Source organism: Plenodomus lingam (genome assembly GCF_022343315.1).
Source record: "Plenodomus lingam strain CAN1 chromosome Unknown contig_19, whole genome shotgun sequence".
NCBI classification, from domain to species: domain Eukaryota; kingdom Fungi; phylum Ascomycota; class Dothideomycetes; order Pleosporales; family Leptosphaeriaceae; genus Plenodomus; species Plenodomus lingam.
Window position 1 is genome coordinate 880,895 of NW_027093936.1, and position 19,743 is coordinate 900,637.

The 19,743-nt window shown below is 51.2% G+C and overlaps 9 protein-coding genes across 9 annotated transcripts; 4 read left to right on the forward strand and 5 right to left on the reverse strand.

The window, feature by feature from the left end:
• Window positions 1-220: 220 nt before the first annotated feature.
• Window positions 221-718, reverse strand: IAQ61_004310 (uncharacterized protein; the record flags this gene model as incomplete). The annotated part of the gene is made up of 1 exon (XM_066096293.1): window positions 221-718. The coding sequence occupies one exon, from the start codon at window positions 716-718 to the stop codon at window positions 221-223; it is 498 nt and encodes a 165-aa protein (XP_065953611.1).
• A 398-nt stretch (window positions 719-1,116) lies between these two features.
• IAQ61_004311 (uncharacterized protein) lies at window positions 1,117-1,790 on the reverse strand (the record flags this gene model as incomplete). The annotated part of the gene is made up of 2 exons (XM_066096294.1): window positions 1,117-1,668; window positions 1,737-1,790. The coding sequence occupies 2 exons, from the start codon at window positions 1,788-1,790 to the stop codon at window positions 1,117-1,119; spliced, it is 606 nt and encodes a 201-aa protein (XP_065953612.1).
• A 1,981-nt stretch (window positions 1,791-3,771) lies between these two features.
• Window positions 3,772-4,446, forward strand: IAQ61_004312 (uncharacterized protein; the record flags this gene model as incomplete). Its single annotated transcript, XM_003838916.2, has 1 exon — window positions 3,772-4,446. One exon carries the CDS (start codon window positions 3,772-3,774, stop codon window positions 4,444-4,446), a length of 675 nt encoding a protein of 224 aa, XP_003838964.2.
• A 324-nt stretch (window positions 4,447-4,770) lies between these two features.
• Window positions 4,771-6,180, reverse strand: RFC2 (Subunit of heteropentameric Replication factor C (RF-C); the record flags this gene model as incomplete). The annotated part of the gene is made up of 2 exons (XM_003838917.1): window positions 4,771-5,959; window positions 6,065-6,180. 2 exons carry the CDS (start codon window positions 6,178-6,180, stop codon window positions 4,771-4,773), a joined length of 1,305 nt encoding a protein of 434 aa, XP_003838965.1.
• Window positions 6,181-6,628: 448 nt separating this feature from the next.
• Window positions 6,629-8,696, reverse strand: NPL4 (nuclear protein localization protein 4; the record flags this gene model as incomplete). The annotated part of the gene is made up of 4 exons (XM_066096295.1): window positions 6,629-6,636; window positions 6,801-6,912; window positions 6,962-8,426; window positions 8,488-8,696. The coding sequence occupies 4 exons, from the start codon at window positions 8,694-8,696 to the stop codon at window positions 6,629-6,631; spliced, it is 1,794 nt and encodes a 597-aa protein (XP_065953613.1).
• Window positions 8,697-9,280: 584 nt separating this feature from the next.
• On the forward strand, window positions 9,281-10,023 carry IAQ61_004315 (uncharacterized protein; the record flags this gene model as incomplete). The annotated part of the gene is made up of 2 exons (XM_003838919.1): window positions 9,281-9,676; window positions 9,745-10,023. The coding sequence occupies 2 exons, from the start codon at window positions 9,281-9,283 to the stop codon at window positions 10,021-10,023; spliced, it is 675 nt and encodes a 224-aa protein (XP_003838967.1).
• Window positions 10,024-10,447: 424 nt separating this feature from the next.
• On the reverse strand, window positions 10,448-11,685 carry IAQ61_004316 (uncharacterized protein; the record flags this gene model as incomplete). The annotated part of the gene is made up of 2 exons (XM_066096296.1): window positions 10,448-11,349; window positions 11,409-11,685. The coding sequence occupies 2 exons, from the start codon at window positions 11,683-11,685 to the stop codon at window positions 10,448-10,450; spliced, it is 1,179 nt and encodes a 392-aa protein (XP_065953614.1).
• Window positions 11,686-12,046: 361 nt separating this feature from the next.
• On the forward strand, window positions 12,047-13,599 carry IAQ61_004317 (uncharacterized protein; the record flags this gene model as incomplete). The annotated part of the gene is made up of 3 exons (XM_003838921.2): window positions 12,047-12,354; window positions 12,430-12,755; window positions 12,809-13,599. 3 exons carry the CDS (start codon window positions 12,047-12,049, stop codon window positions 13,597-13,599), a joined length of 1,425 nt encoding a protein of 474 aa, XP_003838969.1.
• Window positions 13,600-17,745: 4,146 nt separating this feature from the next.
• Window positions 17,746-18,558, forward strand: IAQ61_004318 (uncharacterized protein; the record flags this gene model as incomplete). The annotated part of the gene is made up of 1 exon (XM_003838923.1): window positions 17,746-18,558. One exon carries the CDS (start codon window positions 17,746-17,748, stop codon window positions 18,556-18,558), a length of 813 nt encoding a protein of 270 aa, XP_003838971.1.
• Window positions 18,559-19,743: the final 1,185 nt, after the last annotated feature.

Genomic DNA, 19,743 nt, shown 5'->3' on the forward strand with positions numbered 1-19,743 from the left:
ATCATGTTTTCTGATTTTGGATCTACAAGCCAACTGACAACTTACTCGATCAAGAAACAAATACATGTCAAAGCAGTCGCGAAAGAGATTCCAGGCTGTATACAGGCCTCCATCTCTGTGCATGCTGTGTCCACTCCATTTGTCCATCCGCCCAACCGACTGGATGGCTGACTGAAACCACGATCAAGAATCAACTCCCATTCCATAGTGTTCCTAGCCGCTATACCTCACGCAACTTGTTCCTCGTGGTTGAGGCTGGAACAATGTCTGTCCTCTGCTTCTGTCTACTCGACCAATCCCATCGTAGATCCCCGTCGCTCATGACCCCCCTCGCCTGGTAGGTCTTGGATGGATGTTCCACGCCGAAGTCCTCAAAACGGACCTCCTTGCATTTTCCCTTTTCAAGCCATTCAAGAGCCCGATCGTCGCTCGTCTCGATCTCTGGTAGTAATAACAGAGGTGGCGTTTTCATGGACAGGCGCTGCTGCTCAACGTCTCGCTCCGTTGGTAATGGCCGATGAAACAGCCGACGAGACAAGCTGCGTGAAAGAAGTTCTGCTGGTGTGTATTGGCTGGTTTCCTCGTGATCTGGGTTTGTACTTTGTTGAGCCCTGCGCCGCTTGAGATGATGGAAGAAGTATAGCAGAAGAGCGACAAGGATGGTAGCCGTCAGGACTGTAAAGGCAATGATAAGTTCAAACACCATGGACACTCTCATGTCTGAATGAGTTGGTGGCTGATAATGTGGAGGAGCTTTGTTGGATACTCGTGCATAGCTGGCGTCGGTCGTGATATGTACACTGCAGTTAATTGCAGTCTTTTGTGAGCCGCATCCCCTGGCTATAGCATTACTCGTTATCTCACAAGTATCTATTGACTCGGTTACACACCAGCAAATGGCTTCCTTTCTTGAACTGTGCAACGCCCCGGCTAAAGCGATTGCGGTCGTACGTCATCTTCCGGTGCATCACGATGCGCAATAGATGGAAGCCGTGTCACTCACGATCTTGCTCTCGAGGGATTTCCACGCCGAATATGGAGACGAACGCGTCATGTGAAGACTCGAGAAGTAGTGGCATTGATAGAACTAAGACATTCTCGTGACCCTAAAACAATCTACTCCAATGCTCCAGCATAGTCATACACCAAGCGAACCCTCTTGACCTCATCCTTGTCCTTTCGTCGAACAGCAATTTTCTTCACAAACATCCTTTTGCCGTCGACTTCGGCAAAGCCCCACACCTGCCAACCTGTCCACTTGTTCCCATCGTTGTCCACAAAGCTCTCTAGCACTTCACCGTCCTCCGTCTCCTTCAGCCACCCCTCTGTAACGTACTTTGCATCTTCTTCCACCACACCTTGACCCTTGCTCTCCTCCAGAATCTTGGTTAATGTGTGGTAACGCGAGCGGCCCTGGAGCGTGCCAAACAGCCAGTCGGTGTGACTGCGGTAGTGCCAGTCCAGGATGCGGGTCTCGGCTGTGCCCTTGAGACCACCAGTGATGGTCTGGTCGATGAGGATCTTGGTGGTGGGCTGGCCGTCTTCACCAGTCACCGAGGACTGGCTGAGAGACTGGGTTACGGTTGCTGCACCCAGAGCTTTGCGGGTCAACCAGCCGATGCCTTGGAGAGAGAGGACAGGGTCAAAGGCGTCGGAGAGGGACTTGTTCTAATGCATGTTTGTCAGTACCTGTGAACGGGTACAATCTGACGTGGAGGTGAGGTGCTGCAACGTACCATGACCCACTTGCCCTGAAGGTCCCTGATAGTTACGCTTGCTGGAGCAGCCATTCTGTATGCTTGCGTGGTATGTGTCTTGGAGGTGGTGGTGGTGCTACTATGGAGGTGGTACGTTGACAGTGTCTTGAGGTCAAGTGGGAGGAGTGTTGTTCCTATATACCTACATGCGACCACGTTACGAGCCTTTGCCTAGCCCTTCACACCCATGGAATATTGCCCAAGCCCCCGCAAGCCCATACTGAAGACGCCAGATCTTGAGTCCATCATTCACATGGCACTGTTGTAGGCGTTCCTGACCCAAACAATGTGGATGGATACCTCGGTTCGTCCGCCTGTGGGGTAGTCCATGTGTCTGTGCGTGCGGCGCTTGCGGCCTATTCAGAGCGTTGATCCTAACCATCCATGCGACTTCAATAAGTCGGGAGAGCGATACACATATATGTAAGCTTTAGGTACTATAAGTTGGCCGGGATATCCGACAGCATCTTTCTGTCAGTAGCTACAAGCTTTTCGGCCTACTTCCATCAAATCAGCATGTGCGACTTTGCATCGCTCTGGTACCGGTAGGTACCGGCAACGATATTCCTTACAGTATATCACATCGTCTGTATATGCGGTGTACCATGATCATCTACCTCATCAATTCGCAACATATTGAACCGTATATATCTCGTAACCTGAGCCGGTAAGCCAGACGTGGACTACAAGTTGAAAATCGGTCCCGAACAGATACTACACGGTCCGACTGTCAACAACAGTGCATTGCTTTCACCCCGAGTTTTCCGAGCCTTTTCTCCAAGCCAATCCTGCATCTTTGAATCGTAGCCCCTTCATGGAAAACTTGTCGAGTAAATTACCCGCTGGAGTGTTGGGTATGTCTCCCTAGTTTAATTGCGAAAGAAGTATCTAGTCTGCTCGTCCCCGAGGATGGTGCATAGTACTAGCAAGTACCGGTACTGTTTAGCGAGTCTTCATATGCCCTATGCTTGGGATTCGGCTTCGATATCCAACAAGGGCCCTGAGATAAGCCTAGAAACAGCTGTCGAGTGTGTTATCAAGGGTAGAGCAAGTGATCCATATTCAGCAGAGTTTTTTTCAAGATGGTACATCACGCACGCTGGAACTCAATCGACGCTTACCTGAATGATGTGTAACTAGAGTACCGAAAGGAACCATGACTACAGATTGCAGCCTAGGACTTAAGCGATGGTCAACTTACATAATATGCTCTCACTCTATTGATATCCCTTAGTGCCAAACGTAGTGCGACACAGCCAGCAGAAAATGAGCGCAAGGGGTGAACATCGCCAACATCACCCAACATGACCACGTCTACTTGCAAAGATCTCGCAGATACAACGTGATGGAGTGCTTTGAGTTGTTGAATCGCAAAGAAGGGCCCACTGCCTTTTGTCAATGTTCCTACACATCCTTGGCGTATCTTTGCATGGCACAATGCCACTCTTCTCCAGCACCTTTGTCCTGCCAATTTCTCATTGTGCCTTTGTTTCATGGTAATGTGTCACAATGTCTCATCTCAGAAAGTCGCGATTATTGGTGCCAGGGCTGTGATTCGTGAGGACAAGGAAAATGCTCTTGTACGACCTACGCTGCTGTCCTTACTTCGGTTGTTCTGAGAGACTGTAGTGCGCGATTGCTCAAGCAGAGGTGCAATTGCTTTACAAGTTTACAACATCCTCAGGCCAACCTGTTACCGGTACTTGTCTCTCTCTCTCTTCTCTCTCTCTCGCTCGCTCGCTCGCTCGCTCTTTTCAATCATTTCAGCGCTGTGCGCACTCGCGCCTTCCCGTCCTGCGTTTATTTGCTAGTCAACAACAGCAAACGCTCGTCACGTCATTCACTCGCTCTCTGCTCTTGCCCATTACAACTTTGGCCCACCAACCCACAGTCTTTTCTTTCCCGTCGACCACACACTCGTTACTTGACAGTTCCTCGCCAATACACACAAACAAACACATTTCACATCCACATCCACATCCATAATCCCAACGCACACTCAGCTTCAGCAACCATGAAGCTCCTCCTCATTCTTCCTGCGCTCACCGCCAGCGTGTACGCTTCCCTTGCTCAGAATGAGCTTCTAGGTCGTGCAATCGACCCTTCAAACATGAACCCCACTCAACTCTCCGTTCTCTCTGTCCTCAAGACGGCGCTGGCTAGTGTTTCGCTGCCATCCACGCCCCTTCCATCCGACGCCCCGGAGCCAGAATGGTTCGCCAAGCTCCCCAAGGATGTCAAGAGTCTCTTGCCTGAATTCTATCCCGCTACTCCTGTCGTCTCGGTGGCCGCAGTCGATGCTACGCCTACTGCCGAGTTCACAGCCCTCAGTGTGAGTACCACTAGTCAAGCAGCATCAGCGAGTGCCACGGCGACCGAGGCGATGGATGGCGAGTCGAGCCCGAGTACCGTCTCACTGGTATCGGTCATAGACAACAATGCCACATCTGTATCGGGCACGTTGGCGGTTTCGGAGATCACGATCACTAAGTCGCTGCAGCATGCTCCTAGCATTACTGGAACGGGCTCGCTTTTTCCGTCCGTCAATGGTACTCTTACTACCGGTGCGCCTTCTGCTTCGGCTACCACGTCGGCTGTCTCGGGCGGCGTTAGAAATACGGTTGGGACGGAGGCGTTGGCCGCAGTCATGTGGTTTGCGGTTGGTGCTGGATTTTGTCTATTTGCTTAGAGCGTTTATCGTGCCTGGGCTTCGTACGAGTTGCACATTCAAGACATCTCAAGACCTCTGGAGGTATTTTAAGGGAAGATGGAAAACTCTTAGTCGGCCATGATTCGATTGGAACATGGAGTCGGCGTTACGAATTACGATGGGGGGTCTCCGCATAGGTGGCACTAATGGTGGGCGGATGGGCGTTTACGGTGTACATTACTTTCCGAGATATCCCCAATTGCTTTCAAAAAAGCTTTCCAGGCTTTTGTTGCTTTAATGTACCCATTGCTCTTGTTCAACGCTCACACCATCTCCAATTGCTCATGCTCATGCTCAATCCCATCAACCCTGACACAGCACTCCCGCAACTCTCACCCCTAGATCCAGCACCGCCAAATGCTCATCCCCACCATCCACCAGCCTCTTATCCGTCTCACTGAAGACACCGGCTAACCGCACCTTCTTCACATCCTCGACCCGCTCATCATACATGATCTTCTCGTACAGCTGACTGACCGTCTGCGTTGCACTCCAGCCCTCAGCCACCATATCCTCGACCACTTTTGCAATCTCATTATACCGTATCGCTTTTGCCTTTGACTTTGGAAACAGAGCGTCCATCAGGCCAGCCAAAGTCTCTGGTGGAATCACACCTGCAATCTCAGCAATAGCCTGTAGCGACACCGTTGTCCCAGCCGTAGACGGCGCAGCTGCCGCAGGCGCATCGATATCCATTTCATCCCCCTCCCCCTCGCCCTCCTCAACCACCCTCTTCTTCCGCCCCGTGCCCGCAGCCACATTCGCCTGCACCGCACCCACCAACCGCGCCCCACTCTGCAAAAACGTAATCGCCTTCCTCAAATCACCCTCGGCCACCCTAACCAATTCCTCCGCGACCCCCGGATCCAGCGCAACGCCCTCGAGCCTCGCGATATCGGCGACCCGCCTAACCGCATTCCCCTGATCCAAACTCTTGAAGCGAAATTTGCTGCACCGACTCGCGAGCGGATCGATGATGCGCGTGACGTAGTTGCATACGAGACAGAAGCGCGTGACGCGACTATATGTTTCCATTGTCCTGCGCAGTGCAGATTGTGCGTCCTGCGTCATGCTGTCTGCCTCATCTAGGACAATGATTTTAAATGGTGGACAGGGATAGACGTCGCGATAGCGTGCCATTTTCTTCTCGCCTGTGCCTGCGGCTTCGTCCTCGCCCCGTCCAGCCGCTGCTTTATCCTCGACCATGACCGAGTAGCTCGGCGCGAGACTGAGCTGTTGTCGTGCAAAATCTTTTACTTTTTGCCGTACGATGCTGATGCCGCGTTCGTCCGAGGCGTTGAGCTCGAGCACGCGTGATTTGAGCAGGTCGGGTCCGTACAGTTGTTTGGCGAGGGCGAGGATGGTGGAGGTTTTGCCGGTGCCGGGGGGGCCATAGAAGAGCATGTGTGGGAGGTTGGAGGATTGGAGGGTCCGCGAGAGGATTTGGATGGTGTTGTCTTGTGCTGTCACTTCAGAGAGGGTTTTGGGGCGGCTGGGGTTTTATGATGGTGTTAGATTTTTATTTTCTTGTATTATTATTACTTCCGAATCATGATTATGAGAGTGGGGGGAATGGTAGGGCAGTGAATTTACATACTACTTCTCAACCCATGGTTGGAGGCGATTTGACTCTTGTTTGGAGGTGGGTGCTTTTGAGGAGCTAGCTTGTGCAGCTTGTTGTTGTCGAGCTTTGATGTTGAAGAAGTCTGCCATCTTTGCTGACAACTTGTTGTGGTAACACTTGAATGTTTTGAACTGTTGCGTGAGGTTCAGACGTTCGCGAGGCTAAAGTGGAACGCGTCGCGAAACGCGAATTCACGTTGAGCGCACGGACGTCGTCACGTCGTCACCAATCACGATTTCAGCTTTTGAAAGTAGAACATTGCTCAAGAGAATGTATAATTTGTTATATTTCTCTAGACGATATTGATTTCATTCCTCTCATTCGACTTCATACAATGGATCGTGAGCATGTAGATGTAGTTACATATATTGCCTGCTCTTCAAAAGTCACACCCATTTATCCCATGGCCTAACATGTGCCATTCCGACCTCGACATCGCTCGTGGCGAAGAATCGCATATCCGGATCGAACCTAAGAATCAGGGCACCAGCTTCAGGCATCAGGCATGGTCATAACATGTCATCAGTCCCGTTTAGCCTAACCCCCTTGACCCTTTTAGCCAACTGTACTGAATCGGAGTCTGAACCTTGGGAGGGCTGCCGCCTAATACGACGCTCCTGCTCAGCAGAAAGATGTGAATGAGCAGCCCCCCGTGCGGTCTGGTAGAAAGGAGGGGAAGACTGGAAGGAACGTTTCGGGGGGCGCTCACCACTTTCTTTGAGAATTGTCAAAAGTGTTGCCCAGCCTCCGCTGTGTTGGAGTGCTGAGCCCTCTGAAGTGTCGTGTGTTGATGCTACTTTGAAGAGGAGGGACTCCTCGTCCTATCAGATCAATTAGCATGTAGGCGAGAAAGGACAGTGGGATACATACCTTGGACAATATGCCTAGATTGTGGATGAAGCATAGCAGATGGAAATTCGAAATAGCGTTTACACCGCTTGATGTGTTGAGGGCGAGGCCATTTGCCTTTGCATTGAGCGTCTTGCCTAATGTCGAGACATCCGCCATCTCGCCCATAATCTCACGATTCTCAATCGGGAACTTGCCACCTGTGAACAGAGGATTTGGTTGCGTTGGGAAGCCGTGCGTTAGTGTAAGCAAAAGATACTCGACAGGAAAGTCTGGTTTCGCAATCTCCTGTACGTTTGCGCCGTGTTCGTTTATCCTTCTGTAGAATACCTCTGGGATGTAGCGCGCGCGGTTAAGAGCTTCGTTGTCTTCCTCGGACTGAACCAGCATCACCGATGGTTCAGCCGAAGGTTCAATAATGTCAGCTCGAACCATCTCGACTGCGTCGTTCGATACTTGGTAGGATGAGATGCCAATTTGCCCCTTATCATCTCCACTGATTACGCAAGTGACGAAGTTAGATCCAAATTTCCCAGTGTCGCTCCATTTTGATGGTCGGGGGTATTTGGCCTGGTACCGTGCCGCAAAAACAATCTCGAGAGACGAAAGATAGTATGAATCAAAGTGACGCTTGCAAACAACAGAACCGTCGCCTTGGCCCGCGTCGAGCAGATCTGTGAATATGACACCAACTCTCTGGAGACCACACTGTGCTGCAATGTCGTCGATCTCCTTTTCGTTGTTCCAGTCTGTCAATGATATGCCATCCTGTTCATCGACCTGCGGTGGCTCGTAGATGGTCTCTACAACAGCCTTTGTTCCCAGTGGCACCTCTGTGTACTCCTCGTATCTGCCATACAAGAAGCCTAACCGTTGACAGCCAGTATTTCTCCAAAAGTTGATGAGATCATCCACCACCTGTATCGAGGCGAATTCGACGTGATCCACCATGCGGTACTCCTGAGGTTTCAACGAAATGGCACTGGGCTGGCACTTTGTGCAAATGCCATCTGGGAACGGCTTGTGACCCGAGGGGCAGTCGGGACGTACGCGATAGTACGGTTCTGTGAGTGGGGGCATGTACGAGCTTCCAAGTTCCGGCCGGTTCTTCGCAGAGTTGACTTTGCGCAAGTACGAGTGGAAGGAAAGATGCTTGATCTTCTTCTCGGCGAGATAGTCCGCCGAGTAGGGCTCGAGGGGCATGCAATAGTCACACATGCCCTTTGGGCCGTGGGTGCACATGCGAGCATCGCGTTTGCGGGGGATCTTGCCGTCGAGCTTGTCTAATCTGTCGTCGAGGGGTGACTGCTTGACAACTTCCCATGGCTTCTTGATGTATTGCGTGGCACCTCCGAGGGGTACGGAGGGTACGTCCGAAGCGGCGACGGGCTTGCCATTCAGGCGAGCGAAGCCTGACGGGGCGGCATCGTGGCCATTTGATATCGAAGACTGCTCGTCAAAGCTGAGGAAGAGCTGTGCACCATGGCTATGACGTTATTTAGTAATGATGCTGTGGTTCGGGAAAGCTGCAAGCAAAAGCTACTCACGACAGCCCGACTTGCTCAAACGAGACGCCCTGCAGACTGGCAATTCTCCTCGCATCGCCTCCATGTGGCTTGTTACTGACGCTGATGCTCTGGACATCTACGTTCTTGGGCAGCTTCTCTGCCAGTTGTGGGAGAATCTCTGGGAAGGTGGTCGTGGGCTCGACGCTCAGCCGGAACTGGCCCTCTTTGCTCACAAACCTAAGTATCATGGCAGGCTTGTTAAGGCTGTTCTTGTCTATCCACGGGAGGTGGCAGAACAATGGGGCTGGTAGTTCCGTGAGATCAATATAGAGAGGACAGCACAGCAGGCCAAAGTAAAAGGTGGGGGCTTGAGGGGGGGGAGGTGGGGTTGAGGATGAAGGTGAGAGATGCTCTGATTCTGATTACCTATTCTCCATGTCGACGCTCGCGAGTTCTCGACATGGAAGGCGGCAGAATGACGCGCGCCCAAAGTCCAATACGCGAAACGCTCGGAACTTTCCGAAAGAACAGGCCAGATAATTGGCAACTCACCAAACAAAGCCACATTCACAATAGCGGGCGCGCGCAACTCCCCGACCATCTCTCCTTCTACTGTTACTACAACAACAACAACAACAACAGCGGCTTTGGTCTTTCGTGGTACTATATCCCCTTCATGATATCACTGCCCCTCCTTTTGCATCAATCCAACTACCGGTAAAACCGCCTTTACGGTTGGTTCATCGAGCCTTTCTACAAATCTTCTTTGGGAGTACCCCTCGAACCCGGCCATCTTCTTCCATCCCACACATCCCACATCAGACCGCGCAACATGTGGCCTTTCGACGCCGTGGACTGGCTTATGCTCAGTATCCCCATTGCCTACCTCTTCATTCTGATCGGATCCCTCGCCGTCTTTTCCAACCTCTATCGCAAGCGCAAAGCCGCATCTGCCGCCTCCCTCGAGCCATGGTTCCCCGCCCACCTCCAGCGCAACATCTATCTGACCCTCCTCCACATGGACGAGCCCAAGGTGCCTGACAGCGTCCTAAAAGCTGCCCTCCTTCGCCGTGCAACCGAGGACATCCACAGGATCGTGCAGATTCGTAATGCGAAGCAGGCGCTGCAGGTCTTGTTGCAGAGGGGCAGCGTTGGAGATGATCTGTGGCAGAGGTTCCAGAGGGCTGAGAAGGAGATTGAAGAGGAGTTGAAGGATGTCGTACAGGAGGTTAGTAATAGTAGCCCTTTCCGCTTGTACGCTAGCATGGTGCAGTATACTAACAGACGATTGCCTAGGCCAACGCGTTTGCCCCCAACTGGGGTCAGACTATCTTCCAGTCAGCATCGGAAATGGCACAAAACACACAGATCAGGGACCGCCTGAGTGAGATCATGTCAAAGACATCTGAAGAGCGAGAGTGGTGGGCAAAGCGCAAGGCGGAGATTCAGTCGGCCTTTATGAAGGAGCTGGACGAGGAGAAGGTGAAGAGCAGCGAAGACGAGGCTGTACTGGTAGAGGCTGGTGGTCCTGCTGGCAGCGTTGGCAAGGGCACGAAGAAGGCTGCGAAGGCGTAGATAGCCGACAGTCGGGAAACAGAAGGCAGGGGGGGTGGGTAGGGTGAATCGCATCACCGACCATCGGCTTGGGGCTTCAAGGTGGATTCAGGAGAGATGGTCTTTCATGACCGCGCTTCTTGCATTGCCGGGCGTTTGGGTTTTTGGGTCTGCGTGTATGCCATGATAGCTCTAGTTCTGGTTGTATATTCACGGTGGCCTCTTATTGTGATCTTTTTGGGTACTTCATGTGGTCAATTACAATGCTATCCAACGCCTTGAAACGGAAATGACCCCCGGTCAAGATAATGATACATATTTGTGGACTCTCTCATCCATCAGCGGTGTTACACACCCCAATATACAAATCTCGTTCTCAGGTCTTATACCCTAACCTACCAAGCGAAAAAGAATCCTCGAGTCTTCTTCCTCTTGTGGCTGGCGTCTACTTCCTCACAGGCCCACTGACGCCAGCACCGATGACACTAGGGAGCTCCTCACTGCCCATTGAGTACAGCATGCCGATGCCAGCCGCGACCAAGAAAGCCAGTACAACACCGCTCAGAGCAAAGAGCCAAAATTGTACTGAAATGTCCCTCTTTTGGCAAGCTGGACCGCCCCAGTAGGTCACCTGTTGCTCACCCTTCTTTTCGCCTGTCTGCTTGACAGTAGGAGCGCAGGCACAGCCATAGCAATCTACCGTCTCTGTATCTTTGCCAGATCCGCGGCCCTTGTGCAGGAGCTTACATTCGCCGTGGCTGGAGCAGTTGTGCGTTGACTTCTGGCAGGCAGACAAGGAGTTGAAGCAGCTTGGCAATATACCCAATACGGGACCTTGCTCCTTGGCCTGGGCGACGGTAGCGAAATCCTCATGCTCGGGGGCCTGTGGGTTGGGTGATGATGATGGCACAGAATGTGAGGAGAGGACCGCCTCGGGGTTCTGGCGTCGGGCTTCTTTGGAGGGAACGGCGTATGTACCCCATGAGTTGGCGGCACGTTTGGACTGCTTAGAGTATGGCATCATGACAGTCGTGACCGAGAAGCCTTCCTTCTCAGCCTTCTTGTAGACTCTGCTCAGGATCTTGGCCACCTCTTCGCTGCTCTGCTCCTGTCGGGAGTCGGTGCGCCATATGTTGAGGTAGCCATTGTAGCTCTTGGTGGAGTGCGGTGGGAGAGCTTCTCGCATCTCCTGCTCCGAGTAGTAGGTTCGTTGCTGGGGATCTGTGAAGGCTGGTAATGACATGGCCTGGGTGATCAAGTCTTGGATAAGGCGATCGTTGTCCGAAGCAGGCGGCGCAGACGTCACAGTGAAGTCTTGAGTGCGGTCTGAGCCGTCGTTGACAATTACTAGAGCTGATTAGTCCCCTGTTCCCCAGAGCACGGGTCCTGTTGGCGTATATGCCCACCTGTTGCCTCATCTTGGTCGGCGTTGTCTACCCATACCAACAGATGTGCTCTTGAACGACTGGCATCCTCCTTGCCAAAGAGCTTCCGTGGACGACCGCCAAAGGCGTTGATGTGTCGAATTGCCTCGGGGTCTGCCTGGTCAATCGAGTGGAATCGCGATAGGCCGAGTCGCTGCGCGAGAATCAGTCGCGCTGTCTCAGGGCTGACAGACGGCCGGACAGCCGAGACGGAAGAGTACAGCAACGACGAGGCGACGAAGCCCCAGGAAAGCTTCATCGTGGCTGGTGTTGTTGTTGTTGCTGCTGATGAAGGTGCTGCTACTGCTGTTGCTGCTACTGTTTGGGAGAGAAGCTTGGGGGGGGGGGAGGGTTGCGGCGATGATGGGCCAAACGTCAGTACCCTTACCTACCGTAGACTAGAGTGAATCAAGCTGCGACCACCAAGATGTCGTCGGCGTTTGCCGTCCCTAGTCGCACCGCCACCGCCGCCACAGCGGGATAAGCGGCGGTAAGAGTTCCGCGTCCGCTCGCTCTCTCGCTCGCTCACATGCGAACGGATGGTAGAATAGAATAGCTGGTTAGGATTCCATGTTGCAGACTGTCAACACCGGTAATTTATCCTTTCATTCACTAGCCCAATGTTGCGTTCTCGCGCTCGCATACCTGTAGCCAAGCCTTCGTCTTCCCAGATCATTTCGCCACACTCATCCACCACAACGCCTCCATGTCGCCCTCCATTGCTACCAATACCCCCACGATTCCTCCTTCATAACATCCGTCTGGTCCCCCGCGACGGCCTCATGTTCAGGGCACAGGTCTTGCGGCGGAACTTGTCCCTCTTCAACAGAGTCCCGCACTCGCACCTCGTACGGTCGGCTGCTCGCAACAACCATGAGAATGTGACCATCCAGCGCTTTCGCATACAGAGGCCTGTCTTCAGTAGATCGTAGGTTCCCCTCCTGCCCCACTGTGGCCATGGCCCGCACATGGGCATCAAGACACCCAACTGACACATGTACAGACGCCTGGTTGGCACTCTCATTGTCACGCTTGCCTTCCATGGCCTCATACGCTACCTCGAAGTGGAAGTCGACGTGCAAGTAGTGAGCGAGGCGGAACGAAAGAGTCGTCCAGGCGGCCCAAACGACGAGAAAGCGTGGCCACAGGTGGGACAAGAAGTGCATGATGGTGACGAAGAAGAGGCCGAAGAAGTTGACAACGCATTGCTTTTCCTGCCCACCGGCCTCCCACGACCAGCACCCAAGACGTTCTACAAAGGCTCGGACCCAGAATGGCAAGAATTTAAGAGGATAGCTGCAGACAAGGGACGGGCTGAGAAGATCAGAGGTTTGAGATTGCATCACCATTCTTTGATGATACTCTGGCTAACAGCAGCCCAGTGGAACTCGTGGCCATGGTGCGCTCTCTGGTCGCCTCGATGCCGCAATGGGAAGCCAAGATTGGCAAAGTCGATCAGACCAAAGGCTCGGCCTGGGTCGAAGTCATGTTTCCAGACTGTCCGCCTAACGGGTACGAAAGACCTGGCATTGCCTTGACGGACGAGCTGAAGTGGGTTAAGGTCGTTCGGCCTGTCGAACAAGAAGACCACCACCGACTCCATCGAATACTCAAACCTACTGGGGCCGCAAATGCAGTCTCCCAAGACGTGCAGAGGAGAGCTAGTCGATTCTTGAAAGACTTCAAGGCCTACTTCGGCTGGGATGAAAAGACTACTGCGACATCTGTGCCTCTGGGCCTGCCACCCATTCCCATAAATATACTGTCTCCTTCTAGTCGTGCAGCGGCTTCGTCTGACGCCACACCGAACCCCTCAGCCACATCGTCACCACCAGATACCGCCCACCAATCTACGACTTCAGCCTCCGCCTCACCAGCGCCTGTTGGCGCTCCCTCTAGCACACTAAAATTCCTCCTCCCAGATCCCAAGACGCTCAGAATGGACCTCGCGCATTTCCGGCGAGACCTTGCAAAGGGAACCAAACCCTCAACGTTACAAAGCCCCCGCGGATCTTTCTACGTCAAGGGAATCATTGAAGTTCACGGCTCTCGGGCGCGCGTGACATTCAACACAACAGCAGTATACGACCCTAAACAGGGCAAATACATTGCCATGAATGTGGGTATATTCAACTTTAAAGAGCATCGACAGTCACCCAAGGGAGGGCCATGAATACTAGTGCTAGCTTGTGGACGGATGCATTTATGATACCCGGCGCAAACAGGAGTATAAGATGAGGGGGGAAAGGAGGGTCTTTCTGTACAATTGGGGGGTTTTTTGGTCTTGGAGAGATATGAGCGATAGGCAGACGGTGTGTCTTATGTTTCATCATTATAGCAGCTGCTGCATCTCTAGCGATGAAGAATGGATCGTTGCAAGCTTTCAGTCCCTTTTTGTGGAGAATAAGAGATCCGAAACATTACACCGCATTGGTAGCATATTCTTATACATAGCTTTCCCCCCATTTTTGCTCCATTGGGTTTTCCCGAATCAATGCCCCATCCATGTGCCATGTGCTTGGCCTACATAGTGTCTCACCAGTGCCTTCACCCCGTGAAATCATTGTACCATATGAAAAAATCCTCCTGCAATAGCAGTAGGCCTCACACTCCACAACAAACTTTTCCTGCAATTCGAATATCCGTCCAAAACTGTGTCCGAAACTGTGCATGGCTCTGATTTCGAGAAGAAAGGCTGTCTCAAGAATGCTTCTGTGGACAGATGGGAGTGTTTGCAGTGTGACTAGGCTGGGGTGTCAATACGGCTGGCTTGAACAGTTCCTATTAGTTATGGATGGTTTTTCTGCGTGTTTGGGTTGGGGGCTGTATGAACTTATGCAGAACGGTAATTTTCTCATGGAGAACGCTTTATCATGTAATGCATTCCATATCGTCCTCGCCTCATTTTGCAAATATAACCTAGAAAGTACTGAATATCGCTTTTGCTGCCTTTTTTGATGATGTTCTATTGCTGCTGGCTCGGATATTTCGGAGTGAATGTTTGGATAGGGAAGATCCTGCTGGAGACGTTGAAAACCCCCAATCACGAATCCTGATGCCTGCAGGCGAGGATATAATCATACGCCATCTGCACGAAGAGCGTTTGGGAGCAAAAAACGACGATGGGGCATATATATGTCATCTCTTTTGCTTCTTACGCTGTATAACCTGTCTTTCTTCTGCTGTTGAACTGGAGACATGTGCTGGTGAACTAACGTTTGGATGGGCCCATATTTGTTTTTGAGAATTGGACAGACACAAAGCTTGGAATCTTCAACGGAGGGGGGGGGGGGGAACATCCGTGGTCATGGTTCATGTCACATGTGGAAAGTGCAGGACGTTACCATTGTGGGTAGTCATCTGCCGCTTTTGCACGCGTTGGACTGGTAATGCGAGGATAACATCTGTCTGCGGAGTCCCCTTGGTCGTCACCAACCACACCTTACAAAGAACCATGTCGAAAGTTAGATTTAATCAAGTGTCTCCAAGCCAATCACAGATGTGCTGCCAGCTGTTCAAAGCAAAAGCGAAATAGGACATGATTTGTCAGATCTCCAATTGCTCGTATCCACTTATTAAGAACTGACCTTCGTATTTGAATCGTACTTGGTTTCCTGCACTTCTCACCTTCTTTTCCCCACACACCCCCACCTCAGCTTCCAAAAGAGGAGAGAGACGAGAGAGTATGAGCCAGGAAATGGTATATCGCCTACGCTATGCAAAAACCATCGTACTATCAACTTATGACGAGCTTTTCCTCCTGTTTTCTTCGTATTTGAAATTTGATGTCCATGCATTCATGTCCGGCTCGTGATGTCGATTCGCTGCGACTTGGCCCGGGTACCTACAGTATGGGCGTGATCGGTCAGGTTCCAAAAAATATGATGCAGCATCTTATGTTGTGTCTTTTTGCAAAGCATTGCTTTTGACATTGCATATCGGCACGCGACTCTGAAAACGAATGACGATAAATATATGTGAGAAGTTGGTGTGGAGACCCTGAGTACCGGTACTTATGCACCAGCAGTTATAAAAACGTGGGATCGAAAGACAAATGATCGTTTCTTTGCATGTAGACTTCACGGCTGTTTAAAAAATAGTTAGGACGAGCCATATGAGACTGTGTGCTGTCTGAAAGCGAGTCTTATTGTTGAATTGACATTTTCGCTTCAAATTAGTTTACATAGCGCAAAAAAAGTCTAATAGTGGGATTTGCTTACTCATATGTAATGTGCTAAATGCATCACCAGTCTGCATGTCAAGAGAGAGTAACAAGGAAATTGACCATCCCATCTGTTGTCCTCAAAAGTGCTTCATGATGGTTCATGTCCAGCGAGTCGTCGAAGAATTCGGTTTAAAAAAACATATCAGTATCAGCACCATGTCTTTCATGAAGAGATTTTTTTGGAAACCATCCTCACTGTGAAAAGGTCACCGAACGTCTCAAAAGGCTGGCCTTCCCTGAATTGCCATCATAACGCCAAAAAAAAAGCGCGCACTGAATTGACAGAATCCTCTTGTGCATGTGACAGCAGAAAGAGAGTAAAATGTGAGTAAGTGAAGATGTGACGTACACATGCACATTAGCACCGATTGACACGCTCTCAAACGTCATTCTAGCTGTCAATGCTAAATTCGAGCTTCAACATGGTGTCGGGTGGTCTCTTAGACTAGCAAAATGTCCGCAGCCACTAGGGAATGGCTAGAACCAGAGACGGATGATGAGACCTCTGCTGCAAATGCCAACGAGCACAAGTAAGCGGTGTGAAGTGTGTATTTCGATCTGTCTGTCAATGTGCTTGTGATCGTCACTGGAACACTGGAAAGTGTGATTTGCGCCACGCATTTTGCATTTTTGTACATGTGAAGACGCTGATTCGCTCAAGATAAGATGAAAACGAGCAGAATTGCCCGAGGAGTGTACATTGTTGAGGTCTGATGTCCTTTGGAACGTTCGGCTCTCAACATGTTCGATGGCGCGGAGTCTTCCCCTGCTTGCGATCGAAACTAAGCTCGTCTGACGGACTCTTGACAAATGGCAGAGCGTTTTCATGATCCGTCAGGCGCGGCAGTTGTGCCATTACATCAGACACTGCTGTTCCAGAAGGTCCAATGATGCAACGGCCATAAGATCCCTCAGCTCGATGAGGAAGAGGAGTCGACTCGACCGCTTAAAGTTACAGTTGCTATCTACACACTGCATACATGTGACGACGACTCGGTAGAGGTTCCTTATGGTCGGGCATGAATGACGGCACGGTTCGGGATCGGGCCACGCAATACGAGTCTGGACTATTAGGCCGACGTTGATTGGCAGATGCACAGGGATTTGTTGAAAAGTTTATGTGTGGAGATTCAAAGTGTGGGCTTCGCTGACGGACGGACGGACTGATTCTGGCTGGCAAAGTCTGCTGGGCGCCGTGGACTGAAATCTCAAGCGCTCGCTTCCTTTGGTGTTTGGCTTTGTCGATTTGAATCCACTGTGCACTGTGTATGTACAAGTGTATTATGATCAAGAGTAGGAGGCAGTGAAATGGCAGCCGTGAAACAAAGCCGATCGGCGGGGCATACATGTTCGTGTTACGGTTGGCGCCTCTCCGTGCCATGTGTCGTGGTTAGTGACTTAGTGTGGGACTAGTAGACGGTGTCCCGTTCTGGACGCTCAACCTCTGTCTTCACCTCTCCTCCCCCCCCCGCTCCGAATTCGTCTTGTTCCTGCGCTGTTCCTGCGCAAGATTTCAAACTATACAAGGATGTTTGCCACAATCGATTACCAACCGCCTCCACTCCACCAACACATGTGCTAGAAAATTATTTTACCGAGCGGGATGTGATCCTGTCATGGCTCCAGCAGCTTCGTGCCTACGGTAAAATGTCCGGCAAGCTTCGTGATTCGACAGCCGTTGGCCATTTCATTTCCACATTCGCTTGGCCGCGTAGCCCTACCCGACTCCGACGAATGATCTGACCTTCCCTGAGGCGTCGTCAGACCGGGGCTGACACGAGGATGCCGTGGCCTTACCACTCGTGTTGGTCGGAGTTGGCAGTCTTGGTCTGAAACATAGCCCAGGTGCCCAAAGCGGGAACAAAAGAAAGGTAGGCACAGTGCAATGTACAGGACAAAGGCCTAGAGCCTTTATGCGCTCGAGTGGGCCCCCGCGCCTTAGGTTTGCAAACACAGCGCCTGGTAATTTCCCATTCTCTTAAGTAGAGCGTGGAGTACGATGCAGTGAATACTTTGGTCAATCAAGTCTTTCTTTCTCGACATTTTTGTCACCCTACGCTCTCTATAGCAACCCCACAATCCTTATCTCTCAAAATGTTCAAATCAACACTCCTTTTGGCCCTGGCTGGTCTTTCTACTTTCGTTGGTGCTGTTCCTCTCCAGAGACGCAATGCAGGCAAGCGGGGTCTTGCCTTTCCCAAGGAGCACAATGGTCAACCGGGTTCCCAGTGGACTCATCAATTCGACTGGTCGGACCAGCTCTTCTGGATGTACAACTGGGAAGCAGTCATTATCGGCGATGCCATTGACCTGGAATACGTCCCTCTCCTTCACTCCAACCAGCCTTGGTGCACTGAGGGCTGGTTTGCCAACGTCGCTGCTGCACGCCAGAAATACAGAGTCACTAGCATATTAGGCTTCAACGAGCCAGACCAGGCCGGCGGCGGAGGCAGCAACATGGACGTTGGCAGCGCAGTCGCAGCCTACAAACAATTCATCAACCCATTCGGTAAAGAAGGCCTTCGCCTCGGCTCCCCCGCCGTCACAAACGGAAACGAACCCAACAAGGGCATCAACTGGCTCAAGCAATTCATGGCACAGTGCAGCGACTGCCAGGTTGACTTCGTCGTCGCCCACTACTACGCCTGGGACAAGGCCGAGGACTTCAAGAACTACCTCGAGAATTTCCACAGCACCTTCAACAAGCCCGTCTGGGTCACTGAATTCGGGGTCACCGAGGGCAACGCCGAACAATTCCTCAAGGAAGTCCTGCCTTGGATGGACAGCCAGTCCTGGATCGAGCGTTATGCGTACCACATGGTTGCCCCTGACCAAGGCGCCCAGTTCCTCATCAACGCTGCTGGAAACGCCTTGTCTGCTGCTGGACAAGTGTACGCTTCCATTTAAGATGGAGTCCCTTTGGGAGAGACACATCACGACGTCATGACTTCGCTTCTTCCGTAGACAATTTCGCACCTTCATGTGTATAGAACACGTACATTGACCATTTCGATGTCAATACAAGATCACAGTCATCTTTCACTACCGTTCTTTGTGCAATTCTTTGTGTGATTCAGTTCGTCCGCTTCACACCAATCATCAGGAATGATGATTGGTGTGGTCGGAAATGCAGCAAGTATGTTTCCCAGAACAAAGGGTGAGATTCCATCAAAGCCCGACCATGCACAATGCCCAACACACAATCACAAACGCAGCTTACCCACAACAATCATCCGACACGACTAAACCACTTTACGACTATTATAGATCATCATAGCTTGAGTAAATCCGATTTGAACGGTAGTGAAGAAATTAACAAGAGATATTACCCATTCATGTGCCCCTGAGATCAATCTGGTCATCTGTTGAAGCGAAAAGCATTCCAATCGCACATGATACTTTTAGTGGTGCTCATGATTGTGTGTAGGTGCACCCAGGGAGGTTGTGACGCTATTTTCCAAGTGTAAACGCTACTCTCTCCTAAAGAGTACCTACCTGGGTTACCAATGTGCAACAAGATCGTCATCTCCGTTAAATGCGTATACTGCCTCTAATGCTGCGATATCTTAGGCCGCGTGGTGTTAATCACACTGTATATTGATAGCCAAAACTTGCAGCTGTGCTGCTGACTATTCATCGGCTGTAGTCCCAGCGGCAAGTTGCTTACCGGTACTAGGGCCGGGGCAGTATGAGGCGCCGTCGATCAAGTCGGTTGGTTAGACGGTCTAGGTAAGCTGTAAGGTTATAGCAAGATCATGGAGGCAATGGTAGAGAAACCTGACAAAAAGTCCAGGTCAGCTGCGGCAGGCCAGACTTACAGTAAGTTAGATTTGGGTTAGTTGGGGATATGCAAGTTGGGGAACTACATTCAACTGACAGTCTCTGAACTCAACTAGTACCTTCAACCTACCAGTATTGGAAAATACTAGAAAATTACATATATCACTACATTGTACCGTACTGTATTCAACACAACCCCTTCCCGTCATCAAACCTCTCCCCAATAAGAAACAAAAAAGCCAGAAAAGCACGCTGTTATGGGAATGTTGAATCGCTGTGATTACAAAAACCTGATACACCCGTATGCAGTCA